Source organism: Eleutherodactylus coqui, chromosome 4 (genome assembly GCF_035609145.1).
Source record: "Eleutherodactylus coqui strain aEleCoq1 chromosome 4, aEleCoq1.hap1, whole genome shotgun sequence".
NCBI classification, from domain to species: domain Eukaryota; kingdom Metazoa; phylum Chordata; class Amphibia; order Anura; family Eleutherodactylidae; genus Eleutherodactylus; species Eleutherodactylus coqui.
Window position 1 is genome coordinate 109,887,877 of NC_089840.1, and position 26,267 is coordinate 109,914,143.

The 26,267-nt window shown below is 43.3% G+C and overlaps 1 protein-coding gene across 4 annotated transcripts in view; it reads right to left on the minus strand.

The window, feature by feature from the left end:
- Positions 1-3,357: 3,357 nt before the first annotated feature.
- NDP (norrin cystine knot growth factor NDP) overlaps positions 3,358-26,267 on the minus strand; it is a 118,183-nt gene continuing 95,273 nt past the window's right edge. For all 4 annotated transcript variants that reach the window (XM_066599980.1, XM_066599982.1, XM_066599978.1 and 1 more), the window contains one exon: positions 3,358-3,882. In XM_066599980.1, coding sequence (XP_066456077.1) covers positions 3,655-3,882 — 228 coding nt within the window. In that variant the 3' untranslated portion in view covers positions 3,358-3,654. The remainder of the gene's footprint in view (positions 3,883-26,267) is intronic.

The following is a 26,267-nucleotide window of genomic DNA, read 5'->3' on the forward strand; positions in this document are numbered from 1 at the left end:
TAGCGTCAAGAGTGCCCCCCCCCTCTCAACAATTTTTACTTCTGAAAAGCCCTCATTAGCAATGCATACCTTAGCTAAGCACCAAACTACCTCCAACAAAGCACAATCACTGCCTGCATGACACTCCGCTGCCACTTCTCCTGGGTTACATGCTGCCCAACCTCCCCCCCCCCCCCCGCACGACCCAGTGTCCACAGCACACACCAAAGTGAAAGTAACTCAAACATCGCGTGGTACTCGTTTCGAGTAATGAGCATCTCGAACACGCTAATACTCGAACGAGTATCAAGCTCGGACGAGTACGTTCGCTCATCTCTAGGGAGGACCAATTGCTAATTTGGATCATGTTTACTAATTTGGGTTACATAGGGTATCACTAGCACTAAGTGGGGCACAGAGGGGGTTCTATTATTGATTGGGTTCCCAGAAGTTCATACTACTAAGTGGCACCACCGAAGAGGTGACTATTACTAAGTGGGGCTACAGTGGGCACATGTTACTGTGGGGGGCACTGAAAAGTTGATTAGGGGGCTACAGCAGCTGGATGCGGAGAGTGTGCAGTGGCGAGTCATGTCTGGAAGAAATCTCAGTGGTGGATCTGGGCCCAGAGAGAATAAAACCGAGTATGGATGACTCCAAACAGAGACATCACTCAAGGTAACTGTGCTGTAAATACTATTAGGGTACGTTCAGACATAGCAAAAATCGGTGCTGATTTTCCACCACAGGAAATTCGCGTCAATTCCGCATCAAAGATTGTGTCAAAACCCACAACATTGGTGTGAATTCACAGCTGACTTGCAATAAAATCTGAACTAATGGTACGGATTTTGATGCAGTCTTAGATGTGGAATTGGCATGGATTTTGGTGCAGACATTGAACTGTGGAAAATCCACACCAATTTATGTTGTGTGAATGTACCCTTATTTTGTAGAGCCAGTATTTCAGCGCATTGTACAGTATCTATTATTAAAGAGGTATATTAACCCATTTAGGACCAAGCACTATAAATTTACAGCGCTTTAACCAAGCTGATTGTAATAATACAGTGGGGGTTTAAAGAGCCTGTTCTGCAATCAAGCAGGAGGATGTCGGGTTATCAGCTGTTAGTCAAGCAGGAGACGGCAGGAGGGGTTTTTAACCCTTTCTGCCTTCTCCTTTCCGGAGTACACACCGCTCAATGAGCGCTATGTACTAAATAGTGGTACTGATCAGCTCTGCCAGTGACTATTGTCACTACAGGGGATGTTTTTTACCTGAAACTGGTGCTCCTATGGATGCCCCAGCTACAGTGGGAAAGTGTCAAATAAAAATAAAAAAAACAAACATGTGAGTGTCCCCCATAGGTCTTATATGATGTCATGGGGAACATAGATAGTAAAAAACATAATCACATAAATAAATAAAACAAAATTACAGAATAAAAAAACAATGTATATATAAAGAAAATAACCCAAAGCTGGTGCTAACCAAAACCGTTGCTATATGCGCCTCGTAATCCGAAACCATACATATTATATATCAAAACATCTGAAACAAAATAAGGAACCCATTCCCATACTTTATTTTAGTGTAAATATACTAATTAAAAAAAAACAAACTATAAATGTTAAAAAAACCCATTTTTTAGCTTCTTAACCCCAATGAAACTAAAAAACTAAAAGAAGTCAGTGAAAAAGATATAAAAAAATCGCCCTATATGTCGCGGAAAACAAAACACAGCAAAAATAATTTTGGCATCTGAAGGAAAGAAAATAGGGCAGCTAAACCCCCACATGGGTAAAATCCCTAAAAAGTGTCTGGTCCTTAAGGTACAAAACAGCCTGATCTTTCAGGGGTTAAAGCTGAGCTGCTGTATCTAAGCCCATCACATTATAAACGTTGTCTCATAGAATATAATTTCTTTTTGGAAGAAGGGGGGGGGGGGGGATTCACATGCGGCACATTTGCTTTAGATGCTCTGCAGCAGAAAAGAGGCAACAAAAACCCCTTCAATTTTAGTATGCATCTGCAAAATTGAATGGGATAAATCTGGTGTGCAGATGCACACAAAAATCCACACCAGATGGCTATTGTTGTGGTTGCTAATTTAATGTTTTACCAGGAAATATCCTACCAGCAAGGGCATTGTGTATGAGTGGGCCCAAGATGTGTGATCAGCCCCAGGGCCATGGTCTGCTTAATCCGAAACTGGTTGAATGTAATCTATTGTTACTTGTGACCATTTCTTAAAGGAAAAAGGTTGTTCTTCCCTGGGATTATGGGAAGAAAAGATCCTTTCATGATCAAATTTGTGACTTATCTCTGCAGCTCTAAATTGCAGTTTTATGTATAAGCTTGGTGTTTCAGGTATAGTGCTCTTGAAAAAAAAAACTTGTCACCTTTGATTTTTTTAATTTTAATTAGGCTAGATGTACAATACATTTAGCATAATGTTTTCAAATAGCTCTTCAAGCATGTACCTCAGAGGCATGAAACTGTATGTATATACAGTTGCATACGTCTACAATTGACTCCCAGTTAAAAAAAAATTATATACAGTATACTGTTTCTTTCATGTAATGGTATGAAAAAGCATAGGACAGTGAAGGCATCCGTATCCAAACCCATGCTGGACAAATATAACCAGAGGAGTACTCTTGACATACATTTAGCTATTGAGGGCTTAGTCACACGGGCGCATCCAGGAGCCAATGCGCCCGTCTTCCTCTACAAAGAAGACGGCCGCACTGCAGATGTGGACGACTCTCCGCAGCGCCGGAAGAAAGAACACATGACCCGCAATGGAGCCGGTCATATGTTCTTTCTCCGCACCTGCAGTGCGTCAGTCTTATCGTGCAGGAAGACCGGCACATCAGCGCCCGGATGCGCCCGTGTGACTGAGCCCTTAAGTATATGGGCGTGTATGCCAAATGTGTGCGTCTTTGAATTGACATTCGCCGGTAGCATAGTCATAGGGTTTGCTGTGCCATCCAGGGACCCCTCTGCCACATAAGAAGGCTGCCATTACTGAACATGCCACGTGGAAGGTAGAGAATCTTTATACAGACTTTGCATTGGGCCCAAAAGCCTCAGGTTGTGCTCTCTAAGGTGATCCTAGCCTTACTTACGATGACTTACTAAGTCAACAACACTTTCTACCAATGTAAAATCCTCCAGTACACAATTATATTGACCGTTAATAACGTCATGTGGGAAAAAAATAATTTAATATGTGAAAAAATGTGCATATACCACATTGTATTCTTGAAATAATCATTTTATTGTTTGTCAGTCTATTGTTGTATGCCAGCTTGTTTTGTCCAACCCAACCTGCTTTTCAGTTTTTTTCAACTCATCCATACATTCTAAAAATATTAAACCTGGGAATGAAATGATTTTATAAAATACATAGAGGAATACTCTGTACAGAAAATAATGATAGTGAGCCCATGGTCCATACACTGGAACATATACAATCCGAACCAGAAATGTCATTCTCCGAAAACCTCTACAATAAGAGAACTGTTGGTTTTCATTGCACACTGGATGACAATATTATTTGCATCGCTTTATATTTAATTCACAAATAACACTTAATAAAAATAAATCACGTAATTTCATGTCCGTCAGGTTTCAAAAATTCCTGATCCAGTTTTCTGTTCAATGTGTCCCTAAGAATTGCATTCTTCGCAGTGACAGGAAAGAATATAGCGGTATGTGGCAGTGAGTCGGATTCCTCCAGAGCAGCGAAGCCTGATAGCTTTCAGCTTCGAGGTTTGTGGCCGGCAGCAGTGGCACGTGGAGCGAAAAGGTTGTTTTAAAACCGTACTGAAGGAAACAAGAGGGTCCGAGCGGGATGTTTGACTACAGCGTCCTTCACACCGGGCCAGCAATACCATCTACAAGGAAACAGAAAAAGTACAATGAAAGGAGCGGTAACCTAAAAATCCTATCTATTAATTTATATAGATAGTCTTACTTTCAGAAAAAAAGGCAGAGAAGTTTGTGATATCTAAAATACATCCTCCATCCTACAGTATTATGCACAGTGCTTCTCTGCAGGCCTACAAATGTAGCAACATTTTATTTGATACTACCCGTTTCCCTGAAAATAAGACATACCCTGAAAATAAGACATAGCATGATTTTCCAGAATTTTTGAGGATGCAGAATGATTTTTCAGGTTTTTTGAGGATGCTTGAAATATAAGCCCTACTCCAAAATTAAGCCCTGCTAACAGTTAATTTAAAAAGTCAATTTAAATAGTGTCCAGGCAGCTATACATGTAAAAAAGCTATACCTTTTTGAACAAAAATTAATATAAGACACTGTCTTATTTTCGGGGAAACAGGGTAATTTACATGACCGAGAAAAATTGCACAAGTTCTGTCCATTTGCACAATGCATTGAACTCACGTGATATATTATCCCATTGTCTACAATGGGTTAATTTACACGAGAAGTTTTCCTTGTGCACTGAAGAAGGTCCTATTTTCGTTTGATTTGTGCGAATAGAACTTGCAATGTGCAGTGTTTTGCATATCGCACAGCACAGAGACAGGACGTTCGTGTGCTGTGCGATGCGAGTTGCAACCAAGAATCTCAGGCATAACTCACTATTGCCATGTAAATGTGGCCTTAAGGCTCAGTCACATGGGCGCATCTGGGCGCCGATGCGCCCGTCTTCCTGCAGAATAAGATGGCCGCACTGCAGGTACGGACGATTCTCCGCACCGCCGGCAGAAAGAAGACATGACCGGCTCCATTCCCGGTCATGTGTTCTGTCTTTCAGTGCTGCGGAGAGTCGTCCGCATTACAGGTGCGGCCGTCTTCTTCATGCAGGAAGACGGGCGCATCGGCGCCCAGATGCGCCCATGTGACTGAGCCTTAAGGTATTAAATAATCTGTGATTGTCACAGATAAGAGAAACGCAGTAATCTTGTAGATATGATACCTTTTAATGGCTAACAAAAAGAGATAACGTTATAGCAAGCTTACGAACGAACCTTCTTAGGCCGGGCTCACACAATCGGGTTGGATTCCGCATACAGGAGGCTCTGCAATGGAATTCGACTGTGAGCCCGGCCGGTGACCCTGCGTACTTCATTAAACTGTATTGCGGATGACTGTGGAGGCTCGCAGGAGGTCATGCGCAGTACAGATTTTGGCTTTGTTGATGACACAGGTACCTGCAGCCCATATGCAATTAATATTCGCGAGGTTAAAGGAAAGTTCAATAATCAATGCCTTTCAATGGCCGCATTTTAGTGGACGTTGATCGTGGAATCTGCTATTTAAATCCAGATGTGTGAGCCCAGCCTTCGGGTTCTTCTTGGGTATAATCAATAGCTTTTATTGGTTTAAGATAACTTGTAAGAAGCTATGTTATCAGTTTGGTTAAACTTGAGTAAACTTTGCTACATCTATATGTATCTCCATGGTTACTGGCTACAAAAAGCCCTGCGTGTACTTTAATTCTGCAGTCATGTATTTCTCTTCTCCCTCCCCTACTTGCTATTCTACAGACAGTAGAAAGGCAGGAAGATAGAATGGAATAACACATCTACAGGATCATGTTAGACAAAGGATTTGTTTGTAGTCTCAAACCCAGTAGGCTTATTGATTTATCGTAGGAGAATTTACATCACAACAATTTGCTAAGTTGTTTAACCCCCTAAGGGCCAAGCATTATAAATTTACGGCACTTAGCTCTGGGCAATAATACCGGCCAACGGTAAAAATGCTGTCCATAATTAAGGGTGCCTACCCACTAGTGATATTTTTTCCTGCGATGTGAGAGCTATGATTATGAAACTAATGATTGTCAATGGTTTCATACTCATTTGCAATTTTTCACTCCAGCCTCGCAGGGCTGAGAAAAAATATGCGTTATCGCTCAGTGTTTCTAATGGGGCCAGAGGCAGCTGTGCTAGCCCCATTGAAAACATAGGGAGTACGTCACGGACTTCTGTCACAGCTGTGACAGCTGTCGCAGAGGTTTCCTTCATCCCCGTGAGGGCCCTAGGGATAAAGGAATCCTCTGCCACAGCTGTCACAGCTGTGGCAGAAGTCCAGGATGCCAATACTTTGCTTTCAATAGGGTCAGCACTGCTGCAGCCCCATTGAAAGCAATAGGTTGCAGGTAACTCTGGCAGCGATGATTTTCGGGGAAGGGCTTGAAATATAAGCTCTTCCCTGAAAATAATTACTAGCTAGTGAAAAAAAATAAAAAAAAATATATACCCACCTCTCCGCTGCTCAGGCGCGTCCTCCAGCTGGCTCCCCGGCATTGCTGTAAAGCTCTTAAAGCAGACACTTCAGAGTAGTGCAGGAGAAGACCTGGCTGGACACGCCTGAGCCCCGGCAGCTGCGGATAGGTGAGTATATGTGACTGAGCCCTAAGGGTATATTCATACGGAACATAAATGCTACGAATTTTCTGTGCAGAATTTCCACATAGAAAATCCACAGCATTTACAGTACAAGCTAGGCGGATGAGATTTTATCAAATCTCAGTCACATGGTGTAGGAAAAAATCTACGACTAAGGGCTCTTTCACACAGGTGTCGTTTTTGCACTCTGATAGCTTCTCAAAAAAATCACGGCTAACTGCGCGAAAAATAGCAAGAAGGGAAGAATGGATTTCCCATAATTGAGTCCCAAGCTTACTTAGCAGTAAAATTGCCCATTCCCATGATCGGGAACTGCGTGTTGCAGGAAAAATGTGCTGCTGTTCGGAATTCTCTTGGTCGGTAGAAATCCTCCTAATGACTTCTAATGTCTAAACTACAGACACTGGTCTTCTTTTGCTAAATTCCCTCCCCCTCTCTTTTTATCCTGCTCCCATAGGAGTCTATGGAAACTCCTGCGCATCACACACCAAAGAAAGGTTAGGTCCTATCTTTTCACGCAGCACGGACCTTAAATATGTGCAGTGCAGTCACACACATCCTATCTTTTTAACCCTTTCTAATCCACTGTCTGACCTATGAAGACGTTATGACTTAAAGGGGTTGTCTCGAGGCAACAGTGATTTTTTTTTTTTGCCCAGTCCCCCTTCTTAAGCATACATTACTATGCACCAGTGTAAATGGCTTTTAAAGCAGGTTTCTACTCACAGTTCTTGTGTTTCATCAACTTATAAAACGTTTCCCAAAGATGGCCGCCGGTTCTTTTCCCAAGGATGCACTGCGGTTTTCTCCCATGGTGCACCGCGGGTCTTCTCCCATGGTGCACCATGGGCTCTGTGCATTCCATTGCCGATTCCAGCCTCCTTATTGGCTGGAATCGGCATGCGTAATGGGGCGGAGCTACACGATGACGCATAGAAGGGGGCGGAGCCAGAACGCCGCTCGTGCCCGGACGAAGCAGAAGAAGAAGACCGGACTGCGCAAGCGCGTCTAAAAAAGCAAGCAGACAGCGAAATTAGACAGAGACGTGGACGCTAGCAACGGAGCAGGTAAGTGAATAACTTCTGTATGGCTCATATTTAAAGGGGTTGTCCCGCGCCGAAACGTTTTTTTTTTTTTTGCAACAGCCCCCCCGTTCAGCGCGAGACAAACCCGATGCAGGGGTTAAAAAAGAAAACCGGACAGTGCTTACCTGAATCCCCGCGCTCCGGTGACTTCTTACTTACCTGGTGAAGATGACCGCCGGGATCCTTTCCCTCGGTGGACCGCAGGGCTTCTGTGCGGTCCATTGCCGATTCCAGCCTCCTGATTGGCTGGAATCGGCACGTGACGGGGCGGAGCTACCAGGAGCCGCTCTCCGGCACGAGCGGCCCCATTCAGAAAAGAAGAAGACCGGACTGCGCAAGCGCGTCTAATCCGGCGATTAGACGCTGAAAATTAGACGGCACCATGGAGACGAGGACGCTAGCAACGGAACAGGTAAGTGAATAACTTCTGATAACTTCTGTATGGCTCATAATTAATGCACGATGTACATTACAAAGTGCATTAATATGGCCATACAGAAGTGTATAACCCCACTTGCTTTCGCGAGACAACCCCTTTAATGCACGATGTATATTACAAAGTGCATTAATATGGCCATACAGAAGTGTATAACCCCACTTGCTTTCGCGAGACAACCCCTTTAAGGCAGTACAGCTCTGATGTTGGAAGACGTCCGTCGGGGTTCTCTTACTGTATATTGCCAGCCTCTCTGCTGTCTGAGCTTATCCAACGTGTCGCCTCATGCAGTACTGGCTTTAGCCAGTATATAGCGCTATTGTATAACGGCAAAAAAAGAGTAAGCCCCCTAGGAAAACCAGGATACAAATTGGATTGGAAAGGGTTAACGTGTGAGTTTTTTGCGGATCTAAAATTCCTTCACCTGAACCTGTCTATTGGAAACCATTGATTCGATTTTTGGATGTGCGTTTTCTATGCGAAAATGACGTCCGTGTAAAAGAGGCCTGAGGGTGAAGTTACACGCCAGAAATGGATCACAAAATTTTTTGTAGATCTTTCACTTTTAAGATTTATGAAATAAAGTGGATTTTTTATATTTTTCTGGGTCTCTGGGTGAGCTGGAATACTTTTCAAAGTTGCATAGAAATAAAAAAGCGTTTTACCAAGTTTGTAACCATTGGCTCTGCGATCTATTTCTCATGTGTACTAGCATTTGTTGAATTACCTAATGTACAGCTTCAGTTAGCCATATAATGACATTGTGTTTCCATCTGTAAATCCGCAATGAAATCCGCTATAAAAATCTGCAACATACTCAATAGGTATTGAAGTGGAATCCATCCTTTGTAATGCCAAGTGTCAATTCTTAGATCAAATTCATGACCATTTTGCAGCAGAATACAGCATGAGGGCTTAGTCATATGGGCGTTTTTTCGTGCGATTTTTTTTGTGCACAAAACTGATGCGCACAAAAAAACGTGTGACCGAAGACACGGTACCAGATCTTTGTTTTCATTATACCGAAGCCAGCGTCATGGCTGAAAAAAGCGCTGCTAGCAGCGTTTATCAGCCCAAAGGGCTCGGTCACACGAGTGCTGCCCACTGTCCTCTGCCACAGCTGTGGCAGAGGAGAACAATGTTCGCCCATTGAATTCAATTGAGCCAGCAGTACAGCCGGCTCTATTGAAAGCAATGGGCTGCCGGCAAGCGCTGTATTAATTTTCGGGGAAGGGCTTCAAATATAAGCCGTTCCCTGAAAACCATCCAAAAAAGTGTAAAAAATATAAATATATATATACTCACCTTTTTGTAGCTGCCGGAGATCAGCCGCGCGTCCAGCTGACTCTTCTCCTGAACTGCTTTCTGTAGTATTCAGCAGTCGGGGATTTAAAATCCCCGGCTGCTGAATGGGCTGCCTCTGATTAGTCACAGCCCTTAGCCAATCAGAGGCAGCTCTTACTCACCCATTCATGAATTCATGAATGGGTGAGTGAGTGCTGCCTCTGATTGGCTCAGCACTATGACCAATGAGAGGCAGCTCTCAGCTATTGAATCCCCGCCTGCTGAATACTACAGAAAGCAGTTCAGTAGAAGAGTCGGCTGGACGCGCTTGCTGGCAGCCCATTGCTTTCAATAGAGCCGGCTGTATTGCCGTCTCCATTGAATTCAATGGGAGAACATTGTTCTTCTCTGCCACAGCTGTTACAGCTGTGGCAGAGGAGAAGGATCTTTAGTAAATGTTCTCAATGGGGTCGGCGCTGCTGCCGCCTACCCCATTGAGCGCATATACAAAAACAATGATTTGCGCAGAACGCAGTTACATACGTTCTGCGAATCATTGTGTCATATAATTTTTGGCACATCCGCATAAAAAACGGCCATGTGACCGATCCCATTGCTAAGCATTGGGTATATATATTTGCAGATCGCAAGCGCATCTGCAAATCGGGCAAAAAAAACGCCCATGTGACTGAGCCCTGAAACAGGATCTAAAAATAATGTTAACTTTTTTTTTTATGTGAATGGGATTTTTAGAACCCCTTTCGTTTTAAGTGCACTTTAGTTTGCAGCCAGGAAATTCATTGTTTAAATTACAACATATCAAAAAATGATGATTATATTACAGTGTTTAACAACTATTTCAAATTGAAATTCATTTTACATCTGAACTAATAAACAAAATTGGACTCCAGTTAGTAGATTTCTAGACACCATACATTGCCATTGAGAGAATTCTAGAGAATTCTATTGAGTTAGTTCTGGATATTAGAACTTTAATGATGTATTCTCCCTTGTATTGTAAATCAGCCTATATGTAACGTCCATAGTATTATACTTGTTGAACTAATTCAGGAGATCAGAAGGATAGAGCACTGGGACAAATACACTCATACAGTATATATGTGTATATATATATATATATATATATATATATATATATATATATATATATATATATGTATATATATAGTTGCTATGTACAAATACATTTATTAAAGCCTGCTCTTAAAAGGAAAGTGTATACATCGCCCCCTGGTGGGTGCAGCCAGTAGCTGGTCGATCTTTATTTTGTTCTCATTCCACAGGTATCAGACACTGTTTCTATTTCATAAAGCAGATGATAACTATTTTTTCCTCATCCACTTGAGAAGTGTAAAAATAGTAACTACAGAAGAAATATCCCACAAATACTATAAATATGTATATGCAGATACGGTATAAATGTATGTATTTACAGTATTTGTTACTTTATCACTAGCAGTATGTTAGAATTCAGCATAAAATAACATAAGTAATATGTATTTACTGTCTAAATATGTAACAGGTAGTGTGCAAGAAACTTTTACATTTTTTTTCCTTGACTTTTTACATCTTGTTTTCCAGTTTCCATGCAAAGCATGTATTGGCCAACACAGTTATCGTCTAAAGCACATGTGTCAAACACAAGGCCCGCGGGCCGATTCCGGCCCGCTGCCTCGTGTTATGTGGCCGCGGCGTGCCAACGCCACTCACCACTAAAGCGATTACCAGCTGGGGTGCCACAGCTCCCCGCTGGTAATCGCGTTGTTACCGCTGATCCCAGTTCCGCAGGAGAGGGCTCGGGGAGGAAGCATGACGGGCGCACACTGAGGTCAGAGTGCATCGGGGCTCAGCGCGAGCAGAGGGGGAGCGAGACTGACGGTGCTGCTTATTACTGGGGAGGGGTGCTTATTACGGGGGAGGGGGCTGCCTATTACTGGGGGAGTGGGCTGCATATTACTGAGGGGTGTGGGCTGTTTATTACTGGGGGGAGGGGTGCTTATAACTGGGAAGGGGGTATTATTGGGTGGGGGGCTGCTTATTACTGGGGGGCTGCTTATTACTGGGGGACGCTGCTTATTAATGGGGAGGGGGTATTATTGGGTTGGGGGCTGCTTATTACTGGGGGGGCTGCTTATTGTTATTACTGAGGTGGGGGCTTATTACTGAGGGGGGGCTTACTATTATTACCGAGGGGGGCTTATTACTGAGGGGGCTTATTATTATTACTGAGGGGGGGCTTATTACTGAGGGGGTGGGCTTATAATTATAACGTTGCTATGGGCGTTAATATTACTAATTGGGCCACTTTGGGAGTCGTTATCTTTACTGGGGCCACTATCAGGGTCACTATTAGGGCTCTATCACATGGGTGCAATTGTATTTCGGCCGCACAAGTATTTGCGCAATCAAAAATCGCTTATGTCTGTATATTTGCGTACGTAAAAAGGAACGCAGATTGGCCCATTGAAATGGTGCGCAAATAAGCAGTGAATACAGAGGTTTCCTGAGCATTCACCACGTATTTGCGCGGCCCATTCACTTCAATAGCCTATTGGGGTGCGCAGTACGCAACAAAATATGTCATGCTGTGTGAAAATATACATCATGTGAATGAACTCATTGAAATCAATGGCTTCTGTTCACTGCATATTATGTACGCAAATATGCTTGTGTGAACGAGCCCTTACTGTACTGTCTTAGGCCCCCTGCACACAGGTAGAAATTCCGCGGTGGGATTTCCCGCAGAATTTCCGCCCGTGGAAGCAGCCATAGGATTGTGTTAGAAAACGCAATCCTATGCAGACGGCAGCGATTTGTCCGCACGAAATCTCACACGGAAAACAAATCTCGGTATGCTCTATTACTGTGCGGGACAGCCGGCACATCACAGAGCCAGAGCCGTGGGAACAGGTGAGTGCCGCGCTGGTTCCTGCAGGGGCTTGGTTCCCGCTGTGAGAATTCTCACAGCGGGATCTGACCCGGTCGTCTACAGGCGGCCTTACAATCGGCCCTTTGAAGGTCACCATAAGCCTGATGTGGCCCTCGGTGAAAATGAGTTTGACACCCCTGGTCTAAAGTTTTTATTTAAAATTATGATATGTATTAGAGAATAGGAATTTGTATTAACCCCTTAAAGGGGCTGTCCGAGTTGTACCATCTTGGTACAGCCCCTTCCCCAAAGAGAAACATCACATATTGTCATATACTCACGCCTCCACACTCCCGCTGTGTCCTACGATGGTGCTCAGTCCGCCATTGATCACTAAGATCTGTTATTGGCTGCAGCCCCTGTGATGTCCCATAAACTGGGCAAGACTGCAGCTGTAGACAGAGACCAAACAGGGGACCAAGCACCATTGCATCACACTGGGAATGGAGAGAGGAGAATATATGACAATTTCTTTTGTTGCTCAGTGGGAAGTTTTGTACTCTTTTGCTTTTATTTCTTAATAAAGCCATAACTTTTTATGCTTCTCTTAACAGAGCTTTATGAGAGCCTATTTTTGGAGGACAAGCTTTTTATTGTAATATCATTTAATGTACCATGTAATGAACTGAAAAACGTTTTCAAATTTCTGAGTGGTGTGAAATGGAATAGAATACAATTACGCCATTTTTTTCTTGGGGGGGTCTTGTTTTTACAGCATTCACAGTGCAATAAAAGTGACATATTAACTTTAATTTTCAGATCAGTATGATTATGTTATAATTTTTACTATGTTTTACTACTATCATATTTGATCAGTGAGTATTAACCTCTTCAGACCCCTGCCAATTAGCTGATTGAAGGGGCCAAGGTGCTAATGCGAGTATTGCAGTCTTTTCAAGGAGCATGAATCCTGTCAATGCTCAGAATTATCATGCTTGGACAACAATGGTCCGTAGCGCCGATCTAGAATGACCATAACCAAGAGCATTGTTACATTCAGTGTAGATGTCGGAGGAGGTACCGTTGCCTATCTGTTGCACCCACAAGCGCCGCGGACGACCAGGAGGCCTCTGCCATCCGGCAGGGGGTCATCTCTCGATTTTCCTAGGACTTGTTGCAGTTGGAGCACCGTGAGCCGAGACAACTTCTGACGAGCATGCAACATGACCAAGAAGCGCGAGTCGTCTCGTTGTTATTGTTTCTGTGATTGACTTAAGCCCCGTGCAAGCCTGTATCTCGCTGTTTCTGATGAAGTCAAACCAACAGATACATTTTTTAACAGTTGTTCTCAGTACTACAGACTTGTGACAATGAGGTAGATGGTACAAGTCTCTGGTACTCAGAACGACTGCTGTAAATAATACCCATCATAAGTAATTAAGGGGTGAAAGAGGTTCCATAACATTAGTGATTAATTACATATAGATAGGGTATGCTATGAATATGTGATGGGCTAGATCTGAATAGTTACAAAAATAAAAGGGTTGTAGGGCTCGCTGAAGTGCTGTCAATGCCACCATTCAATTTTTACAAGACACCTTGGCGAGAGGTGGGCAATGTTTTTAAGCTCAGTCTCATTCATTTGAGGGTGGCACCACACCATCTGTCATGATGACAGACTCATTCAAAGCACATCATCTATTAACCCCTTCCCGCTCCATTCATGGAGCGGCGGGGTATGTATGAAAAGAGGTTGCGTGGCAACCTCTCTTCATACAATGCGGGCGTCAGCTGTGTATAACAGCTGACACCCGTGGGCAATAGCCGCAATCGGCCGATCGTGGATATTAACCATTTAAATGCCGCTGTTAATTCTGACAGCGGCATTTAAATCCCCCGAAAGATGTTCGGGAGTCCTGCACGCCCCCCCCCCCCCCGGTGAGATCGGGGGAGCCGTGCAGATGTCATGGTAGCCGGGGGCCTAATGATAGGCCCCAGGGCTGCCTTACCAGACTGCCTATCAAGCCATCCCCATGGGGTGGCTTGATAAACTGCCTGTTAAATTGCAGTATGACGTAATGCTATAGCATTACGTCATACTGCAGGAGCGATCAAAGCATCGCATGTTAAGGTCCCCCAGGGGGACTTCAAAGTAAAGTAAAAAAAAAAAAATCAATAAAGTTTTTTTAATTGTAAAAAAAAAAGTTCTAAAAGTTTAAATCTAAATTATAAAATAAAAATATGTATTTGGTATCGCCACATCCGTAAAAGTCTGATCTATCAAAGTAGTGCATTATTTTTTCCGCATGGTGAACGTCGTCCAAAAAAAAAAAATAAAGTAACTTTTTTAGTTACCCTGTCTTCCAGAAAAAATGCAATAAAAAGTGATTCAAAAGTCGTATGAATTCCAAATTGATACTATCGGAAACTACAGGACATCCCGCAAAAAATGAGCCTGTGCTCAACTATGTTGACGGAAAAATAAAAAAGTTATTGCACGCACAAAATGACCACAGAAAATAATTGAAAAAAATTAAATGTCTTTGAAAAAAAAAAGAGTAGTATAGCAAGAAAAAACCTATACAAGTTTGGCATCGTAGTAATCTTACCGACCCATAGAATAAAGTTATTATGTTGCATTTGTTGCCATTTGTGCGCCGTAGAAACAAGACACACTAAAAGATGGCGAAATGGCTTTTTTTTCATTTTACTCCACTTAGAATTTAACTTTTTAAAGTTTTTCAGTACATTATATGGTTGATTAAATAGCACCATAGAAAAATACAACTCGTCCCGCAAAAAAAAAGCCCTCATACAGCGACGTCAATGGATAAATAAAGGAGTTATGGTTTTTTTGAAGGGGGGAGGAAAAAACGAAAATGGAAAAAGAAAAAGGGCCGCGTCATTAAAGGGGTTGTCCCGCACCGAAACGGTTTTGTTTTTTTTTCAATAGACTCCCCGTTCGGCGCGAGACAAACCCGATGCAGGGGTTTAAAAACAAAAACCGGATAGTACTTACCCGAATCCCCGCGCTCCGGTGACTTCTTACTTACCTTGCGAAGATGGCCGCCGGGATCTTCACCCACGGTGGACCGCAGGTCTTCTCCCATGGTGCACCGTGGGCTCTGTGCGTTCCATTGCCGATTCCAGCCTCCTGATTGGCTGGAATCAGCACACGTGACGGGGCGGAGCTACGAGGAGCAGCTCTCCGGCACGAGCGGCCCCATTCAGAAGGGAGAAGACCGGACTGCGCAAGCGTGTCTAATCGGGCGATTAGACGCTGAAATTAGACGGCTCCATGGAGACGAGGACGCTAGCAACGGAACAGGTAAGTGAATAACTTCTGTATGGCTCATAATTAATGCACGATGTACATTACAAAGTGCATTAATATGGCCATACAGAAGTGCTGAACCCCACTTGCTTTCGCGGGACAACCCCTTTAAGGGGTTAAATACTCTGATGTCATCCTTTTAGCAGGTATCATTGTACCAACAACCAGTTGACAGTAAATTCACTGTATGTGACTGTATCTACTGCACCTTTAAATATAAGTTGTCAAGCCATTTGGCCATATACTTTGGCAAAGAAGCATCATCAATATACACACAGTAAATAGAATCCCTCAACACTGATTGGTGTTTCAGTAACATAGTATCAAGAATAAGTAAAAACAGTAACAAAAAAAATCCTAACTAAATGAACACTATGTTCAGTACTGAGCATTAGCCTCAAAACCAGAAACTCTCTCTAGTAAAACTGGGATTATAAATTTACATTCCCCTTCCCGATTTGATGTCCTAGATGGTGCTCGTGCAGAAAGAAAAAGGAAAATGAAAACTTTCTTAAGTGCACTAGTTGGTGAAAAACTCCAGTGGAACCTGGATTATTGTTTTTGGCTTCCTTTAAACCAGGGGTGTGAAACTCATTTTCACCAAGGGCCACATCAGGCTTATGGTGCCCTTTAAAGGGACGAAAGTAAGACAGTACAGTAAGGACTCGTTCACACAAGTGTATTTGAGTACATAATATGCAGTGAATAGAAGCCATTGATTTCAATTAGTTCATTCACATGATGTATATTTTCACACAGCATGACCTATTTTGTTACATACTATGAACCCCAATAGGCCATTGAAGTGAATGGGCCGCGCAAATACGTGGTGAATGCGCAGGAAACCTATGTATTCACTGTATATTTGCACACCATTTCAGTGTGCCCATCTGCGTTCTTTTTTGAGTGCCCAAATATACAGGCATAAGTGATTTTCGATTGCACAAATACACAGCATATTTGTGCGACGGAAATATGATTATGCCTGTGTGAACTAGCCCTAATAGTGACTCCCACAGTGCCTCCAGTAGTACCATTAACCCCCCCCCCCTCAGCAGCCACCATTAACCCCCCTCCCCCCATCAGCAGCAACCATTAACCCCCCTCCCCCCATCAGCAGCAACCAGTAACCTCCCCCATCAGCAGCCACTATTAACTCCCCCCATTAGCAGCCACCATGAACCCCACCCCTCAGCAGCCACTATTAACCGCCCCCATCAGTAGCCACCATTAACGCCGCCATCAGCAGCCACCATTAACCCCCCCTCAGCAGCCACCATTAACCCTCCCTCTCAGCAGCCACCATTAACCCCCCCCCCCTTAGCAGCGACCATTACCTCCCCCCCCTCAGCAGCAACCATTAATACGCCGCAGCAAACATTAACCCCCCCTCAGAAATAATAATCCCCCCCAAACCATATACTTACCTCCTCCTTTCCTGTCAGCGCCGCTCCCCCTCTGCTCGTACTGAGCCTGGATGCACACTGACGTCAGTGTGTGCGCCCAGCACGCTTCCTCCCTGAGTCCTCTCCTGTGGAACTGAGGAGCAGGGGAATCAGGGGAGGAGGATCCCGGTTGCACACTGACATCAGTGTGTGTGTCGGGATCATCGCTGCCGGCATGATTACCAGCGGGGAGCTGCGGCACCCCAGCTGGTAATTGCTTCAGTGGTGAGCTGCTTGTCGGTGCATCGCGGGCCACATAAAATGGGGCAGCGGGTTGTATTCGGCCCGCGGGCCTTGTGTTTGACACGTGCTTTAAACAGTCTTCTTTTTGACAATTTTTGGGTGATACAAACTGCCAGAAGAACCGTATGCATTTTGTGGAAGATGCCTACACTTTTTAGTCACAAAGGCGTTTTTTTTTTCTTTTGAATTTTTATTTCCTATATAGACATTTATGGGATAATGCCAAAACACTCTAACAGAACTAGACCATGATGCAATTTAGAAAAAATGCCATAGACCCAAATAACACAGCAAAAGTGAGAAAAAACAATAGAGCTTTTCATATTTTACTGTTGACCCACAATAAAATACTTGGATGCAGCAGTTTTTGCCACAAAAAACACAACTCACGCCCAAGCAAGTGTCGTTTTTGCAAAAAAAAAGAGTTGAATTTGCCAAAATAACTTTTATTGGGTGCTACAACATCAACATGTTATAAGACCGTACTGGTCTCTTCTTCAGGACTTTACACCACCTGATACAATATAGACAAGTGAGTAAATGTGCACTAAAGATTCTAAACAAATTAGACTTGTTTAAAAGAGATACAGCTAGATTTTTTAAAAATGATAACCATATTATTTCTCTTCTACAGACTGACATCTAATTAAAGGGTTTGACCATTTTATAAAAAATATTGTCTAGAAGGCCCGAAATTGTTAAGTCGTGATACATAAATCTGTAAAAGTCCTCATATTTTATCCCTGATGCTCAATACAAGGCCCTTAGCTGCCCATGTAAAGTACAGTATAGGGGTATAGTACAAAGGGGTTGTGCGATTGTCGGCTGAATTTTAACTATAGCTACAAATCAAATTCATTGGACTACACAATTCCGCCCATTGTGCTCTATGGTCACGGATATACCCGCAGCCCATAGGCAACATAGTTGTGTATGGGCTGCGGGTACCCATGTCATCGCTAAGCGACAGCATGGGAAATACAAACAAAAAAAAGATGTACTGCACATGACTGCCTATGTGCCTGTGTGAGTAGGCAGTTATGCACAGTATATTAGCTGCCCGTATGCAGGGCCACGACCGGGCTCACAGCTGGAATAAGCTGCGGGCCTCCTCAAGCGGATTACACATAAGGCCGTGTAAGCCCGGCATTATTCAGATCACTACCTGTAATACGTAATTTACAAGAAGTCCTCGGTAACGCTCGCCTTCCTGCAGTTCCAGGAGCAGCTTGTTGAGCTCCTTGTGTGTGAGACTGCCGAACCTCAGCAAGCTTACGAAACCTCACAGAGCGCCACTTTTTACACCCCATCCCTGCCGATGAGATCAAGAAATATCCCTAAAAAAGCATGGATGGATGAGGGATACACGGGACAAACAGGGGTTCCCATTTTGCAGTGAAAGTCTTCATTCATACGTGTGCTGTACAAAAAAACTGTTTTTAAATTGACACAATTGCCAAAAGAATGAAAATCTATTTTTTTTCCTTCTGCTTTGCTTAGATTCATTGAAAAACTGTGGGATCAAAATACACAATACACCACTGGATGAATTCGTTAAGCGGTCTATTTTTCAAAATGAGGTCATTTGTGGGGGTTCTTTTTTGCCACTCAAGGGCTCTACAAGTGGGCAATGGGGCCTAAATCACCTTCAAGCAAAATTTCTGTTCTGAAAGCCACTGGCTGCTTCTTTCATTTTGGGCCCCGTTGTGTAATGCAGACATAAGATTCAGGCCACAATGGGTATGTTTCTGAACACAAGACAAACAGAAGGATCCATTTTGGGGTATAAGTCTTCATTTATATATGTGCGGTTTTTCAAATGACATGGTTGCCAAAAAATGAAAATTGTAATATTTTCCTTGTCCTTTGCTTAGATTCATTCAAAAACTGTGGGGTCGAAATACACAGTACACCCCTAGATGAATTTGTTAAGGGGTCTAGCTTTCAAAATGGGGTCATTTGTGGGGGTTCTCTGTCGTTTTAGCTGTTAAAGGGCTCTACAAGTATGCTAAGTGGCCTAAAACACCTACAAGCAAACTTTTTTGTTCTGAAAGCCACGGGCTTTTCCTTTCGGTTTGGGCCCTGTTGTGCATACAGACATAAGATGAGGGCCACAATGGGTACGTTTCTGGACACAGAACAAACAGGGGTATTCATTTTGGGGTGTAAATCCTCATTTTAATGTCCAGTATAGGAAAAAAAACTACCTTTAAAATGACATATTTGCAAAAATATGAAATTTTATTTTTTCTCCTCTAAATTGCATTAGCTCCTGAAAAAAACTGTGGGGTCAAAATACTCCTGACACCCCTCAGTGAATATAAGAAAAGGTGTAGTTTTCAAAATGAGGTCATTTGTGGGGGTATCTATCATTCTGACACCTAGGAGCGTTCACAATCTTGGCATGGTGCAGGAAAACAAAATGTACCTCAAAATGTTGATAATCAATGTTAAATTTGTACATCTTCTAAATGGTTAAAAAAAACTAATGTTTTTAAAACTTGTACATCCGGAATGAAGTATGGAAAACAGATAGAAATATATATCTGATCAAAAAATTGTACAGTATGTTTGCACATATTTGAGATACTGTAATTGAAAATATGAAAAAAATTACAATTTTTTGAAAATTTTCCCAAATATGGAGCTTTTAATAAATATACACAAATTGTATCAGTCTATTTTTATGATCTAAATGAAGTACAATATGTGGCGAAAAAACAATGTCAGAATCACTTGGATGTGCAAAACCTTTACAGAGTTATTCTATGTTAAAGTGACACGTCAGATTTCTTTGCCACAACTTACGTTTTAGGCAATATTTTTATAAAGTGCCTTTCATAAACCTATTCATCATGTATTCCCTTTTATATTGGACTTATTACTACAGTCTTTTGGTTTTTACATTCAACAGATCACGATAATAGCTGTAACATTTTGTAGCATTTCTAAATCTTTTATTACAGACAGTGTGATATTTACTGAAGTCTGTGAATATTTACTAAAATATCTTATCCATGTACCATAGAAAGATATACGAGAAACTAACAAAATGGACAGGCTTAGGCTACAAACCCAATATTGCAGAAAATAAAAGAATGGGAAGCCAGCCACCTGGTGCCTAGAACGGAATTTCAATTTCCCTGTTCAACTACAGGTCATAAAGCTAATTATTATGTGAATGGCTTTTCATTGTGAAAACTCCCTTTAATATTAGTGTTTACTATCAGAATATCAAATATGTTAAACATTTATTTTGTGCATCTACCCAATGTCATTTCTATTTTTCCATGAATGTCTTATCAATGGAAAATGTTAAAGGAAGTAATTAGAGATGAGCGAACATACTCGGTAAGGGCGATTTCGCAATCGAGCACCGCGATTTTCGAGTACTTCACTACTCGGGTGAAAAGTACTCGGGTGCGCTGTGGAGCGGGGGGTTGCAGAGGGGAGTGGGGGGTAGCAGCGGGGAACAGGGGGGAGCCCTCTCTCTCTCCCCCCACTCCCCGCTGCAACCCCCCGCACACCCACAGCGCACCCGAGTACTTTTCACCCGAGTAGTGAAGTACTCGAAAATCGCGGTGCTCGATTGCGAAATCGCCCTTACCGAGTATGTTCGCTCATCTCTAGAAATAATGTCTTTAAAACAAATAATCAAATGGAAAATAGAGAATTACCTTTCTATCTCACGCCTATTAACAGTGGAAAATACTGATAAAAAATGCAAAAAAGTACAATATACATTTATTGGCTTTTATATGAACCAATATGGTTAATAGTAGTTTTTAGGACCTTTCACATGGGATAGAATAGGCCACAGGCTACCTGTGCATTTTGCTGCAAAATTGAAAATGGCTTAAAAGCTGACTGCAATTCCGCATCAGAGTCCATAGTTAGACCTGCGGATTTTGGGGTGGCATTCTGCAGCTGCGTCCTGCGGCGTAATTCCGCCCCATGTGAAAGGTGCCATGAATGGATGTCTCTACTAGTATAACATTAAACTTATTATAGGAAGAGGTGCTTCACAATCCATTTTTCATTGGCACCGATATTCTATATTTTAACTATTTGCATGAATGATAAATTCCACTGATAATGGAATAAATTTTGAAAAATCAAATAAAACGGAAAGGGTATTTTAAAATGTCTGCCTTTATTCCATATGGAACAAATATATCAGACAGTTTGTAATTGATCACAGTGCCCTGTATTGCTATATAGTGTTGGTTGTAATATATTTAACTCTTCAAAGGGGCAAGGCCTATCTTTTCCCGCTTGTAGGAATTGCTCGTGAGAAAAATGCTCATGAAAACAAAGACGTTGAGATGAATGGCTTGGCTTCGTCATGTTTGCAGACATGATTTTTATGGCCGCAAAATGGGGCTGCTCACACAAGTCTCAAAATGCAGCGTCTTCAACACTGCGCTTTGACAGCGATGCATGAAATGAATGGGCAGTGGTTTCAGCACTGCTGAAAACGTGCAACAACTTGGTACTACATTTTGGGCAGCACTAAGCGCAAGCGCTAGCTACACTACCAAAAAAAAAGTAATACTCACCTAGCTGGCGCTGCCCGGGTCCCTGCCGCTGCTCCCTGGAGCTCCATGCAGGCTGCCGGGCATTTGTCATGGCCTAAAAAACATCTATTGCTAGTGAGGGAGATTGAGATCCCCGCCTCCCAACGAAAGATTGCTCTAATTGGCTGAGGCAGCTGAGTGTCAGCTGGTTCTGCCAATCAGAGATGGCACCCAATGCATCAATGACAGCCTTTCGATTACGGCACCTAATAGGTAAGTATTGATTTTTTTCTTCAGCGTCCTTGAGCCAAAATGTTGTCATAAATGACAATGCTGCTGAAACCACAGTAAATGCAGCATTAAAAAACACTGCGTTTTTGCAAACATCTGTGTGAGGGGGGCATAAAACTGTATTTCTATGTATATAATGATGATGAAATGGTTGTCAGGGTCCACTTAATTTTTTAAAATTACCTTACTTACTTATCTGTCCTTTTTCTAAGGGCAGAGTCAGACGAATGTGGTTTTCTTTCCTTATACTGCCATGATAATTAAAGCCGTATAACAGGGCAAAACAAAACCACTGATCTCTATGGCATCAGTGGTTTTGTTTTCACCACCTCTTTTCTCGGCCGTGATTTGTACGGCTGGGAAAAGATAGGACCTGTCTTCCCATGGTAATTTTCAAACTCGCACTCTGGCCCAGAGTTTGAACTGCTGGGGAAAGGGAAGGAATTCCCCTCGAGCAGGCGCAACTATGCTTCGTTCCACCGAGTGTCGTTGTGCCTATGCCAGTCTGCATAAGCCCTAAACCCTATTGGGCATGACTTTGTTTTCTGCTGTGCAGGCTCCATTCACTTAGCTCTACCATCTAGTAGCCACTTTTGGGAGGTTGTAATCCATATTGATTTGATATAGAGTAAAGTCAATGGAGTCTTATACCAAATAAATATACATTGCTGGGTTTTTAAACTCTTCACTACAGCCCAAGGTGATAGAACGATATAGGGGGTTATTGTGAATGCAAAATCACAGCCTTGCAAGCTGTACTATAAAATGTGTGGTAACTCACTAAACAGTACAAGCCTACAAAACTAATCAGCAGATGGAGGTTTACTTTTCCATTATTGTTTGGGTGTAATCCGTGTAATATCTTTCATCAGTATTATTTGTTTTTTTTTAAATTGCACTGGGGATTCTGTGAAAACGCATAAACCATATTACATTATAATTGCTTGGATTCGGCCATTGCAAAATGTAATCCTTTGATATGTTACAGTGAGCAGCAGTGTAAATCTCTATTATACAGGGGATTTTGTAGGATACGAAATTAAATTTTGTATATGAGCCTTGTTTCTGAAATATTTGATGTTTTACTGGAAGCAATCGGGATGTTTATGACAAAACTCATTATTGCGAATCGTCGCTAGATTAGAGTTTTCATTAAATAAACTGCTGGTTTAAATTATAAATCCTAGCTTGGACAATGTACTGCAGGATTGAATGTTTTTATTTTTCAACTGGGGATTTAATTAGGAAACCTTCACTTCTTCTTTGTGTAACAATTTTTGTTTTTTTGAATTATTTCATTGTTTCCTCCATAATTGAATTATTTCTTTAGATGTGATGGAAACAACTAGGGGATTATTTGTTGCAAGCTGTGTTGGTATTCTCAGTTTCTTTCATATTGTTTTGCCTTAAAGGAGTATTTCAAGAATTTTCAGAGCATCTCTTCGATCCTAAAATAGGAAAATAATAAACTTTTACATATTCTTGTTTTCTGCTCTTTTCGGACAATGTCCTACATCTTCACATTTGCTCATTAGTAATAACTAGAGATGAGCGAGCACCAAAATGCTCGGGTGCTCGTTACTCGAGACGAATTTTTCGCGATGCTCGAGGGTTCGTTTCGAGTAACGAACCCCATTGAAGTCAATGGGCGACTCGAGCATTTTTGTATATCGCCGATGCTCGCTAAGGTTTTCATTTGTGAAAATCGGGGCAATTCAAGAAAGTGATGGGAATGACACAGAAACGGATAGGGCAGGCGAGGGGCTACATGTTGGGCTGCATCTCAAGTTCACAGGTCCCACTATTAAGCCACAATAGCAGCAAGAGTGGGGCCCCCCCCCAACAACTTTAACATCTGAAAAGCCCTCATTAGCAATGCATACCTTAGCTAAGCACCACACTACCTCCAACAAAGCACAATCACTGCCTGCATGACACTCCGCTGCCACTTCTCCTCGGTTACATGCTGCCAAATCCCCCCCCCCCACGACCCAGTGTCCACAGCGCACACCAAACTGTCCCTGCCCAGCCTTCAGCTGCCCTCATGCCACGCCACCCTCATGTCTATTTATAAGTGCGTCTGCCACAGGAAAAGCAGGCACACACTGCAGAGGGTTGGCACGGCTAGGCAGCGACCCTCTTTAAAAGGGGCGGGGCGATAGCCCACAATGCTGTACAGAAGCAATGAGAAATCCAATCCTGTGCCACCTCCATCTGGAGCTGCACATGTGGGCATAGCAATGGGGAACCTATGTGCCACACACTATTCATTCTGTCAAGGTGTCTGCATGCCCCAGTCAGACCGCGGTTGTTTATATATAGTCACAGGCAGGTACAACTCCGCAATGGGAATTCCCTGTGCACCCACAGCATGGGTGGCTCCCTGGAACCCACCGGCGGTACATGAATATATCCCATTGCAGTGCCCATCACAGCTGATGTAATGTCGTGCTTAATGCAGGTGGGCTTCGGCCGACACTGCATGCCCCAGTCAGACTGGGGTTCTTTAGAAGTGGAAACAGATGCATTTACAACTCCCTGTGGACCCACAGCATGGGTGGGTGCCAGGAAGCCACCTGCGGTACATAAATATATCCCATTGCATTGCCCAACACAGCTGAGGTAGTAATGTCATGTTTAATGCAGGTGGGCTTCGGCCCACACTGCATGCCCCAGTCAGACTGGGGTTCTTTAGAAGTGGAAACAGATGCATTTACAACTCCCTGTGGACCCACAGCATGGGTGGCTCCCTGGAACCCACCGGAGGTACATAAATATATCCCATTGCATAGCCCAACACAGCTGAGGTAGTAATGTCATGTTTAATGCAGATGGGCTTCAGCCCACACTGCATGCCCCAGTCAGACTGGGGTTCTTTAGAAGTGGAAACAGATGCATTTACAACTCCCTTTGGACCCAGAGCATGGGTGGCTCCCTGGAACCCACCGGCGGTATATAAAAATATCCCATTGCATTGCCCATCACAGCTGATGTTATGTCAGCTGTAATGCAGGTGGGCAAAAAATTAATTTGATTACACTGTAGGCGAGGGCCCACAAAAATTGGTGTACCAACAGTACTAATGTACCTGAGAAAAATTGCCCATGCCCAACCGAGAGGGCAGGTGAAACCCATTAATGGCTTTGGTTAATGTGGCTTAATTGGTAACTAACTAGGCCTGGAGGCAGACCAGTTAAAATAAAAATTGGTTGAGGTGAAAGTTTCAACGCTTTAATGAGCATTGAAACGTATAAAAATTATTTAGAAAAATTATATGACTGAGCCTTGTGGGCCTTAGAAAAATTGCCCGTTCGCTGTGATTATGTGAGGTTTCAGGAGGAGGAGCAGGAGGAGGAGGATGAATATTATACACAGATTGATGAAGCAAAAAGGTCCCCGTTTTGGATGGTGATAGAGAACGATGCTTCCATCCGCGGGTGCAGCCTACGTATTGCTTAGGTATCGCTGCTGTCCGCTGGTGGAGAAGAGAAGTCTGGGGAAATCCAGGCTTTGTTCATCTTGATGAGTGTAAGCCTGTCGGCACTGTCGGTTGACAGGTGGGTATGCTTATCCGTGATGATTCCCCCAGCCACACTAAACACACTCTCTGACAAGACGCTAGCCGCAGGACAAGCAAGCACCTCCAGGGCATACAGCGCTAGTTCAGGCCACGTGTCCAGCTTCAACACCCAGTAGTTGTAGGGGGCAGAGGCGTCAACGAGGACGGTCGTGCAATCGGCTACGTACTCCCTCACCATCCTTTTACAGTGCTCCCGCCAACTCAGCCTTAACTGGGGACCGGTGACACAGTCTTGCTGGGGAGCCATAAAGCTGTCAAAGGCCTTAGAGAGTGTTCCCCTGCCTGCGCTGTACATGCTGCCTGATCTCTGCGCCTCCCCTGCTACCTGGGCCGCGGAAATGCGCTTTCGGCCACTAGCGCTGTCGGATGGGAAGTTTACCATCAGTTTGTCCACCAGCGCCCTGTGGTATAGCATCATTCTCGAACCCCTTTCCTCTTCGGGAATGAGAGTGGAAAGGCTCTCCTTATACCGTGGATCGAGCAGTGTGTACACCCAGTAATCCGTAGTGGCCAGAATGCGTGTAACGCGAGGGTCACGAGAAAGGCATCCTAACATGAAGTCAGCCATGTGTGCCAGGGTACCTGTACGCAACACATGGCTGTCCTCACTCGGAATATCACTTTCAGGATCCTCCTTCTCCTCCTCCTCTGGCCATACACGCTGAAAGGATGACAGGCAAGCTGCATCTGTACCCTCAGCAGTGGGCCAAGCTGTCTCTTCCCCCTCCTCCTCATGCTCCTCCCCCTTCTCCTCCTCCTCCTCTGGCCATACACGCTGAAAGGATGA